The sequence below is a fragment of the Mizuhopecten yessoensis genome, unplaced genomic scaffold (genome assembly GCF_002113885.1).
Source record: "Mizuhopecten yessoensis strain PY_sf001 unplaced genomic scaffold, ASM211388v2 scaffold5325, whole genome shotgun sequence".
Lineage (NCBI taxonomy): Eukaryota > Metazoa > Mollusca > Bivalvia > Pectinida > Pectinidae > Mizuhopecten > Mizuhopecten yessoensis.
The window spans coordinates 699119-711142 of record NW_018405992.1 but is presented as its reverse complement, the minus strand read 5'-3'; the positions used below and the strand labels follow the sequence as shown (position 1 = coordinate 711142).

The 12024-nt window shown below is 38.3% G+C and overlaps 1 protein-coding gene across 2 annotated transcripts in view; it reads right to left on the bottom strand.

The window, feature by feature from the left end:
* Positions 1 to 12024, bottom strand: part of LOC110450571 (set1/Ash2 histone methyltransferase complex subunit ASH2-like) — a 67287-nt gene that overhangs the window by 49900 nt on the left and 5363 nt on the right. For both annotated transcript variants that reach the window (XM_021498170.1, XM_021498171.1), the window contains exons 8-14: positions 11243 to 11314; positions 10760 to 10847; positions 10350 to 10419; positions 9397 to 9614; positions 9070 to 9147; positions 7934 to 8023; positions 6948 to 7144 (exon numbers count right to left, since the gene is read on the bottom strand). In XM_021498170.1, the coding sequence (XP_021353845.1) occupies positions 6948 to 7144; positions 7934 to 8023; positions 9070 to 9147; positions 9397 to 9614; positions 10350 to 10419; positions 10760 to 10847; positions 11243 to 11314 (813 nt within the window). The remainder of the gene's footprint in view (positions 1 to 6947; positions 7145 to 7933; positions 8024 to 9069; positions 9148 to 9396; positions 9615 to 10349; positions 10420 to 10759; positions 10848 to 11242; positions 11315 to 12024) is intronic.

Genomic DNA, 12024 nt, shown 5'->3' with positions numbered 1-12024 from the left:
TTATTTTCGTGATCTGATTACCGGTAATCTGTTAATGTGGCGAATGGTGGGATTTTTAGTGAGCAGGAAGTTACGGTACTTGTATAAATCTAAATAATTAAGGCAGTCTATTTTGTATATCCTCAGTGCAACTGTGTATTAACTTATAACATATCTGAAAGCAATTTCCTAAGTGTCCAGCAGGTTATCATAAATATGTAAGCTGTTGGTCTGAACATTTGTCATTGCCTCAATCAATGTCACCAGTTTAATGTGATGATAGACTTGTTTAATCATACCATACAGTAACTTGTGAAGTCACTATTAAAGTACAATCTGGAAGAATAAAGATTATTGCTGTTCGAGATGTGAATTCCTGGAAATGAGCAATCAGTGCACAAATGATTGGTATTTTTAGAATCAGAATTAATTAGATTGCACAGTCACACAAATGTGATGATAAGATTTATACACAATGCCAAATTTTAGAATTGATTTCTGATGAAACCATGATTAAGGTGTTCCCATAATCAAACTGTTCATTATACATGCTACAATTAGATATTATGTCTGTGTGTTACTCTTTAGTTACATGTTAAAATGTTTAGCAAGATTAATATGTTGAATTAGTTTAGCAAATAATGATGCAATATTGTTTTGTATGCCGATATGTTTTCCAATAAGTGACACATTCTTGAGGAAATGTCTTAGCAGTTTATCACTAAGGTATACATTCAGATGTCTAAATCCTTGTTTAAATCATTCGTTATCTCATGGTTCCTTCAAGGAAACTAAGATTGTTGACGTATAGGTAAATCAGTGTCTATCAAACCACAGAAAACAGACTCTAAACAGATTGTTAACAGATTGTAATCCACTTTATACTAAATCGTTTTTAACAAGACAATCATTGTTTGAAAGAGTGATAAGATAAAACAAATTAAACATATGCATGGTAATAGGTTACTGAAGTATTGACAGCAGTAAATGCTTGGAATTCAACATGATAAAGAACATTTCACGTCAAGGATCAGTAACATGATTATCACCGTCATAGAACAGCTGTAAATTCTACACTGCAGCTTTGTGTCCGTTAAACAGTGACAATAACACTGATCAAAACCATTTCTAGAGTATCTGTAACCTACCCCTCATGTGCCGAACAAGATTCTCAGATCAAGTGTGTGTCACTCAATCACGCATCGTTAAATGTTTACTTGCTGTTAAAATTTATTGATATTTTTGTAACAGGTGGTTTATGTAAAATTAAAATATTTTGTCACATGATACCAGTATGTTTTCTGTTTCAAAGTTGTCTAATACATTAATGGCCTTGCACCCATCAGTATCGTACCTCTGTATAAAAGTCGGCTGACAGCCATCAATAGTGCTGAACATCCGTAGCAGTACTGATGGTTGTAAGACCATCCTTACATACAGATGTACAGCATCACTGATGGCTGTAAGACCATCCTTACATACAGAGGTACAGCAGCACTGATGTCTGTAAGACCACCCTTACATACAGAGGTACAGCATCACTGATGGCTGTAAAACCACCCTTACATACAGAGGTACAGCATCACTGATGGCTGTAAGACCATCCTTACATACAGAGGGACAGCATCACTGATGGCTGTAAGACCATCCTTACATACAGATGTACAGCATCACTGATGGATGTAAGACCATCCTTACATACAGAGGTACAGCATCACTGATGGCTGTAAGACCACCCTTACATACAGATGTACAGCAGCACTGATAGCTGTAAACCCTCTTACATACAGATGTACAGCATCACTGATGGCTGTAAGACCATCCTTACATACAGAGGTACAGCAGCACTGATGGCTGTAAGACCACCCTTACATACAGAGGTACAGCAGCACTGATGGCTGTAAGACCACCCTTAGATACAGATGTACAGCATCACTGATGGCTGTAAGACCACCCTTACATACAGAGGTACAGCAGCACTGATAGCTTGGGTTGTTTGTGTGTTACATCCTATTAACAGCTATGGTCATTTAAGGACATTCCAGGTTTTGATGGTGGAGGAAAGCCGGAGTTACCGGAGAAAAACCACCGACCAATGGCCATTACCTTGCGACTGCCCCACTTAGGTCTAGAACCCACGACCCAGTGGTGGAGGGCTAGTGGTAGCGGAATGTCAGACGCCTTGACCACTTGGCCACTGTGGCCAATAGCTGTAAGCCCTCTTACATACATATGTACAGCAGCACTGATGTCTGTAAGCCCCCTTACATACAGATGTATAGCAGCACTGATGTCTGTTAGCCCCCTTACATACAGATGTACAGCAGCACTGGTAGCTGTAAACCCTCTTACATACAGATGTATAGCAGCACTGATGTCTGTAAGCCCCCATACATACAGATGTATAGCAGCACTGATGTCTGTAAGCCCCCTTACATACAGATGGCCAGCAGCACTAATGGCTGTAAGCCCCCTAACATACAGATATACAGCAGCACTGATAGCTGTAAGTCCTCTTACATACAGCTGTACAGCAGCACTGATAGATGTAACCCCCTAACATACAGAAGTACAGCAGCACTGATAGCTGTAAGGCCCTTAACTTTCATACAGATGTACAACAGCACTGACGGCTGTAAGACCACCCTTACATACAGATGTACAGTAGCACTGATGGCTGTAAGACCACCCTTACATACAGATGTACAGCAGCACTGATGGCTGTTAGACCACCCTTACATACAGATGTACAGCATCACTGATGTCTGTAAGCCCCCTTACATACAGATGTACAGCATCACTGATGTCTGTTAGACCACCCTTACATACAGATGTACAACAGCACTGACGGCTGTAAGACCACCCTTACATACAGATGTACAGCAGCACTGATGGCTGTTAGACCACCCTTACATACAGATGTACAGCATCACTGATGTCTGTAAGCCCCCTTACATACAGATGTACAGCATCACTGATGTCTGTTAGACCACCCTTACATACAGATGTACAACAGCACTGACGGCTGTAAGACCACCCTTACATACAGATGTACAGCAGCACTGATGGCTGTTAGACCACCCTTACATACAGATGTACAGCATCACTGATGTCTGTAAGCCCCCTTACATACAGATGTACAGCATCACTGATGTCTGTTAGACCACCCTTACATACAGATGTACAACAGCACTGACGGCTGTAAGACCACCCTTACATACAGATGTACAGTAGCACTGATGGCTGTTAGACCACCCTTACATACAGATGTACAGCAGCACTGATGACCGTTAGACCACCCTTACATACAGATGTACAGCATCACTGATGTCTGTAAGACCACCCTTACATACAGAGGTACAGCAGCACTGATGGCTATAAGACCACCCTTACATACAGATGTACAGCAGCACTGATGGCCGTTAGACCACCCTTAGATACAGATGTACAGTAGGAACCTACATATAAAATTTGAGAAAGATCCCTCTGGTACTTCTTGAGAAATAGCGATAAGAAACTTTCACTATCAAAATCCAAGATGGCTGCCTGTCGGCCATGTTGTTTATCCGATCAGTCTCAAAAGTTGCCCTGCACAGCTAAGGACCAAGGGGAACCTGCATATTAAATTTTAGAAAGATCCCTCTGGTACTTCTTGAGAAATACCGTTGTTTACGGACGGACGCGGACCACGGACGCAGGGTGATTTGAATAGCCCACCTGATGGTGGGCTAAAAATGTACCCCTCCCTATTTAGTATAGATACAAACATTACAGAAAGATGGACATCATAAAAACTGTACCCCATCCCTATTTAGTATAGATACAAACATTACAGACACATGGACATCATAAAAACTGTACCCCTCCCTATTTAGTATAGATATAAACTTTACAGACACATGGAAACATAAAAACTGTACCCCTCCCTATTTAGTATAGATACAAACATTACAGAAAGATGGACATCATAAAAACTGTACCCCCTCCCTATTTAGTATAGATACAAACATTACAGACACATGGACATCATAAAAACTGTACCCCTCCCTATTTAGTATAGATACAAACATTACAGACAGATGGACATCATAAAAACTGTACCCCTCCCTATTTAGTGTAGATACAAACATTACAGACACATGGACATCACAAAAACTGATGCCCGGAAGATCAACAACACTTCAAATGTTAATCGTCCTAGATGAGTGGACTCATATGTTGGATACGGGAGGAGAAATTGATCTCATTTATATGGATTTTATGAAAGCTTTCGACAAGGTACCCCATCGCCGTCTAAACACAAGCTATATAATTATGGAATCAGCGCGAAAACTGTTAAATGGATAGAAAACTTTTTAAGTGATAGACATCAAAAAGTAGTGGTTAACGGATCTACATCCAAATTACAGAACGTCTTAAGCAGAATTCCTCAGGGGAGTGTTTTAGGACCAATACTATTTGTTATGCATATCAATGACATGCCCGAGAACACTGCGTCATCATGCTCTCAATTCGCGGATGATACTAAATTATACCGCAAAATACGAACTGATGAGGATAAGGAAATTCTACAAGCAGATTTGAATAATCTTCAAAAATGGTCTGATGATTGGCTTCTGAAATTTCATCCAAATAAATGCAATGTTCTTCAAGTTAAAGGATCACCAAACAATAATAGAACATACCGTCTCGCGAGCAAAACTGGAGAAGTCGTACTTGACAAAATCAACAGTGAAAAAGATTTAGGAGTAACGGTGGATGCAAACCTGGACTTTCGGACCCACATTCAAAACTCAATAAATAAAGCTAATTCAGTACTCGGGATTATTAGAAGATCATTTACTTTTTTGGACGAATCGATTTTTAGACAGTTATTTAAGGCTCTGGTAAGACCGCATCTAGAAAACGCAGCCAGTGCGTGGAGTCCGTATAAACTTAAAGATATCCAGATGATAGAGAATGTACAACGGAGAGCCACTAAGCTTCTACCTGGATTTAAAGAAATCTCCTACGAAGAACGTTTAGAAAAATTAAAACTACCGACACTAAAACACCGAAGGACTAGAGGTGATTTGATTAACGTTTTCAAGATTGTGAAGAGGAAGTTTGATGAGAAAGTCACGTCAGACATATTTGTCTACGATAATAACGAAAGAACATGAGGACATAAATTTAAGCTGTATAAACAACGATGTAATACAGAGCTAAGGAAAAACTCGTTCACGTTTAGGGTAGTTGATATCTGGAACGGTCTACCGGAATCGGTTGTAAATGCAGAAACCACGAAGGACTTTGAGATCCTGTTGGATAACCATCTGAAGGACACTATTTACAATAATTACTGATAATGACCTTTAAAATAACTCTTTTGGGAAAGTTTATATATGTTAACCAGTGACAATACAATATTTTTATACTGTTTTGTGATATGGACTTTGAGGCTTTCAGCCTGCTTCCATTATTTTTCAATTAAATCAATTAAATGGACATCATAAAAACTGTACCCCTCCCTATTAAGTATAGATACAAACATTAAAGACAGATGGACATCATAAAAACTGTACCCCTCCCTATTTAGTATAAATACAAACATTACAGACACATGGACATCATAAAACCTGTACCCCCTCCCTATTTAGTATGCTACAAACATTACAGACACATGGACATCATAAAAACTATACTCCCTCCCTATTTAGTATAGATACAAACATTAGAGACACATGGACATCATAAAAACTGTACCCCCTCCCTATTTAGTAAAGATACAAACCTTACAGACACATGGACATCATAAAAACTGTACCCCCTCCCTATTTAGTATAAATACAAACATTACAGACACATGGACATCATAAAACCTGTACCCCTCCCTATTTAGTATAGATACAAAAATTACAGACACATGGACATCATAAAAACTGTCCCCCCTCCCTATTTAGTATAGATACAAACATTACAGATACATGGACATCATAAAAACTGTACCCCTCCCTGTTTAGTATGGATACAAACATTACAGACACATGGACATCATAAAACCTGTACCCCTCCCTATTTAGTATAGATACAAAAATTACAGACACATGGACATCATAAAAACTGTCCCCCCTCCCTATTTAGTATAGATACAAACATTAGAGACACATGGACATCATAAAAACTGTACCCCCTCCCTATTTGGTATAGATACAAACATTACAGACAGATGGACAACATAAAAACTGTACCCCTCCCTATTTAGTGTAGATACAAACATTACAGACACATGGACATCATAAAACCTGTACCCCCTCCCTATTTAGTATGCTACAAACATTACAGACACATGGACATCATAAAAACTGTCCCCCCTCCCTATTTAGTATAGATACAAACATTAGAGACACATGGACATCATAAAAACTGTACCCCCTCCCTATTTGGTATAGATACAAACATTACAGACACATGGACATCATAAAAACTATACTCCCTCCCTATTTAGTATAGATACAAACATTACAGACGCATGGACATCATAAAAACTGTACCCCCCCCTATTAAGTATAGATACAAACATTAAAGACAGATGGACATCATAAAAACTGTGCCCCTCCCTATTAAGTATAGATACAAACATTAAAGACAGATGGACATCATAAAAACTGTACCCCCTCCCTATTTAGTAAAGATACAAACATTACAGACACATGGACATCATAAAAACTGTCCCCCCTCCCTATTTAGTATAGATACAAACATTACAGACAGATGGACATCATAAAAACTGTACCCCCTCCCCATTTAGCTTTAGTATAGATACAAACTTTAACTTTTGATCAACAGATTAAACAAGTAAGACTCCATTGTCGTAATTCATAGAGATGAAAAAGTTTGTCGCACACGACAAAGACGTTATCAGAGCAGTCTCCACAGTTCCAGCTAAGGTGTGTTTGCATTATAGAGATGGTTAAAATGAGCCTTACCCTGTCTTTGTACGTCTGAGGTAAGGTTTTCCTGGCATCCTCTGGCTCGGGCATGTGTATAAAGAACCCTATAACGTCGCCCTCCACATACCCAGAGCTGCTGTAGTGTTTACCTCGACTCTGGTGGAACTTGGTTCCCTTGCTTGAACGCCAAGAGTAGCTGAACTTATCATAGCCAACTGGTGCCTGTAGATTACCTAGAACAGACAAGTAACATAGAAAGGAATCAACATATTGCCTAAAGAGGGAGTCAAAATCAGTTCAACCCTGCTAATTCAAACTTGTGGGGTACAGATCAATATACCATACAATGTACTCGGTGAATCGCACGGTGAATCCACCGTTAGTTTGACATCGTATTGTACTAACCAGGTGGGAGCAGAATAACGAATATCTGGGTTTGGGGAAATCATATTTTTATATCCTTAGGACAAATACCTAATTCTTGTGACCAGCTGATCCTGGGACAAATACCTAATTCTTGTGACCAGCTGATCCTGGGACAAATACCTAATTCTTGTGACCAGCTGATCCTTAGGACAAATACCTAATTCTTGTGACCAGCTGCTCCTAGGCACAAATACCTAATTCTTGTGACCAGCTGATCCTTGGCACAAATACCTAATTCTTGTGACCAGCTGATCCTGGGACAAATACCTAATTCTTGTGACCAGCTGATCCTGGGACAAATACCTAGTTCTTGTGACCAGCTGATCCTTTGCACAAATACCTAGTTCTTGTGACCAGCCGATCCTGGGACAAATACCTAGTTCTTGTGACCAGCTGATCCTTGGCACAAATACCTAATTCTTGTGACCAGCTGATCCTTGGCACAAATACCTAGTTCTTGTGACCAGCCGATCCTGGGACAAATACCTAGTTCTCATGACCAGCTGCTCCTTAGGACAAATACCTAGCTCTTGTGACCAGCTGATCCAGGGACAAATACCTTATTCGTGCGATCAGCCGATCCTTGGGACAATTACCTAGTTCTTGTGACCAGCCGATCCTTGAAGCTGTATCAGCAGGCATCTCCTCGATCAGGACCTCGTAGTACCATGCACCACGCCTCACTCCTGTAGGAAAACAAAGAGTGGTTTTATAGAGGTTCTCCAACGAGTGATGGTTGGTTATCCTGTTTATCTAAATTCGAGTTAGTTAATCTTCAAATTGTATAAATGAGGTTTACCGAGTGTCTTTTACAATTTGAAAATTAACTAATGAGAGATAGATAAACGTGATAACTAATCATCACTAGTTTGGGGACCGGTTTCTCCCATAACGTTCGTATTGATCTGAAAACCCACATTTTCCCCTTGGAAAATACTTCTTGTGGTTTTCCGATGGGGGAAACAATTGCCATGGAACATGACGTCACAATGGAAAATGGCGTCGAAAGCATTTTGACATGACGTCATCAATCAAAGGTTGACCAATGAAATCATGTCCAGGGCGACGTGTTACCCAAAAATGGTGACAAACTCCTAGCAGGTTTATCCAATGAGTCATGAGTGAGGAAACCTACAGTGGTTGTGGGAGAAATAAACCTGTAACTAAATTAGTATGTATTTACCGTGTGTGGCTCTGAGGAGGCTGCGTATATAAATAGGTTACTAAATTAGCACAGAATTTACCGTGTGTTGCCCTGAGGAGGCTGTGTATATAAATATTTTACTAAATTAGTACAGTATTTACCATGTGTTGCCCTGAGGAGGCTGTGTATATAAATGTGTTACTAAATTAGTACAGTATTTACCATGTGTTGCCCTGATGAGGCTGTGTATATAAATATGTTACTAAATTAGTACAGTATTTACCATGTGTTGCCCTGAGGAAGCTGTGCATATAAATATGTTACTAAATTAGTACAGTATTTACCGTGTGTTGCCCTGAGGAGGCTGTGTATATAAATAGGTTACTAAATTAGTACAGTATTTACCATGTGTTGCCCTGAGGAGGCTGCGGATATAAATATGTTACTAAATTAGTACAGAATTTACCATGTGTTGCCCTGAGGGGGCTGTGGATATAAATGTGTTACTAAATTAGTACAGTATTTACCGTGTGTGGCCCTGAGGAGGCTGTGTATATAAATATGTTACTAAATTAGTACAGTATTTACCATGTGTTGCCCTGATAAGACTGTAGCCCTTATCTCCCGTCACTGACAGCCTGTCTTCTGACACTTTCAACTGAGGAGCTGTATACAACAAGAACAATAATGAGTATTACATTATTTTGTATAAGCTATACTTATTACAGGCTATTTCCTTTTTTCCAGATTATTTTTCCCACACACATAAACCTTTTACTTACAGTAGAATTATTTTAATATTAACTGTTTAGCTTGATTTTGAAATTAGTGTGTAATTTAGCACTACCACCTGTTCATTACTTAAGCACTGTACTAAATAATGCAGTATAATAGCCAGTCTATAGATCTGTGTACCTCTGTCATTGAGTGCGATGAGAACCTCTGCTCCGAGGAAGGTCCTGTACAGGTATCCCGGGATAGGTTTTCCTGCCCAGTCTAGACTTTCATCGAAAGCTTGTCTGTTTGGAGCGTGGGGATCAGACTCAGCCAGGATGTAGCGGTACCCATCCTTGTTAAAGGGGTGCTCTAGAGGGTAGCCATGGGGGGCCAGTTTGGCCATGGTGTTTACATCACTGGAAAACACAGTAAAAACCATGACATGTTTACAGGCTATTGACGAATTACAGACACCTTAGTCAGACATAAGCAGTAGTTCTTACATCATAAAACACATTACTACCCAGTAATCTGAGATAAATTTTAGACAAATTATGTTCAATAAAATTATTGCTATCTCAGTAATCACTTGAAATCAGTAAAATACTGAATATAGGTTGAATTATTTCACTCAATTACAGATTTTTATAATCACTACATGATAATGCAAACAGTGGAGAAATCATCATCTGTAATACAGTTGTTATGGAATTCCTTATAGTCAAAATAATAATTTTGTTGTTGGATGATGCAGGTACACTTCAAGTTTCAGTAAGATGTTTTTAATAGTTTAAAAGTAATGGTCTATTTAAGATTTGCACTAGGTTTGCATATTTGACCTTTGACCTTGAGGTTAGGATCACAGTGACCTAAATACAGTGCACTGCAAATGTCAAGCAGATAAGCAGGAACACCTCAAAAACCATCAGTTTGTCACTTTCTGTTGTTCAAAAGTTATGAACAGGATTTCACTACAAATGTAGGACTTAACTGACCTTTGACCTCGGAATCAAGAATACAGTAACCAAATTACAGTGCACCTTCAATGGGTGAAGTACTCATTGTGTTTCATTAAGATATTTTAAAGATACACATCCAACATAATAAACACCAGTCTGAGATTTATGATTTTTTTTATATTGAAAATGCACCTTCTCTTAAGTCGTGATCCGACCGGCTGTATACTATCAGGAGCTTTCCTCTTTGTTCCCCTTCCTTTACCTGGAAAGTTAACAAAATGTGTTATTAATTGTTAAATTTAAAGTAAAGTTATTTCAACAACACTACTTGTTGTGTACAGTTTAACTATCACTTAATATAGTGTGTTAAGTTTGCCCCTCAATAAGCAGACTGTTTAAGTTTGATCATAGGTAAGTAGCGCTTTTTTTACCTCAATAATTTGTGTTTTGTAGTAAAGGTTGATTATCAATAACTTGTGTCATATAAAGTTTTTCTATAAATAAGTAAATCAGTAAGTTGTGTTATGTAAAGTTTGACCATCAAAAATTAATATTATGTACTTTGACCATCATCAGTAAGTAGAATTTCTTGTAAAACTCACTGTCTACAAGAGACCCCGTCTTCTGGCCTGTCTGTAGCACACTGCCTTGCTTTAATAATTCATAGCCAGGACCAACTTTGAACAAATCCTGTAGGGATAAAAAAAAAAACACTATGCAAAATCTCCATCCTGTAAGTTAGTTCTAGTACAAAGTCGACCTAATATCATCTACAGTACATGTATTACCGATATACTGATCTGCTCTTATGTTAATAGGGTTTGGAAAAAAAATTGGTGTCCGCTGATTAGATTAATGAACAAAATAGTTATGAACCACTCATAGAAATATACTGTTAATATAAAGAATAGCTTTTTATTTTTGTGAGGTCATGAGAAGAAAACTGCAATTGAGCACAAGAAAAGTTATCATAGATGGCTTTGCCATTTATTCAATTTACATGCACTCAACTGGTCTTTCCTTGTAAACTTAATGAGCTAAGGATAAAATAAGATACTAATGTAGCGATTTATACAGATACATACCGCCATGACCAGGCCATACATTGGGTCTGCTATTGTCTCTTCAGATGAAGAAAAAAGTTCTACTTCTTTTGTCTGTAAAGAAAGAGTAAGTATCAAAAGCATACAAACATAATCTGCTATATAGCTTTAAAACAAAAAAAGGTTTGATCAATAAATCTTGAAGCAGAATCATATGTTAACACACCCTTTTTGTTCATAACAATGAAGGCTGTAGCAGTCCGTTGTTTATAACAATGAGGGCTGTAGCAGTCCTTTGTTCATAACAATGAAGGCTGTAGCAGTCCTTTGTTCATAACAATGAGGGCTGTAGCAGTCCTTTGACAGATCTATTTTCATTCTTCAAGGTTGACTTTCCCTTTTCAGATTATTTATAATATATCAAGCAAATTTTCATCATCATAAACACATGTTGAACAAGAGGCCCATGGGCCTTAACGGTCACCTGATATATTTATACAGTGAGTTGATTTTGTTTTTAACATGAACAGAAATATTATTCAAAGTGACAAAAAACAATAAGACCACCTTATTCAATATCTAGCATACAGATTTCAGACTAAAAAGTATTTGAAACTAGCACCTCTGATTCTAAACAAAGAAAATGAAGAAATTTTAGCACACTGACTCCTTAGAGCCCCACCCTACAGCCCTTGGGGGTAGGGCTGGATCAAAATTTTCAAAGTATCAAACTGTCAACTCAAGGTTATAATTCCAATCAAGTTATTAACATGTAATATTCAAAGTATCATTTGCCATTATAAACCATAATAAATTTTGCCCCC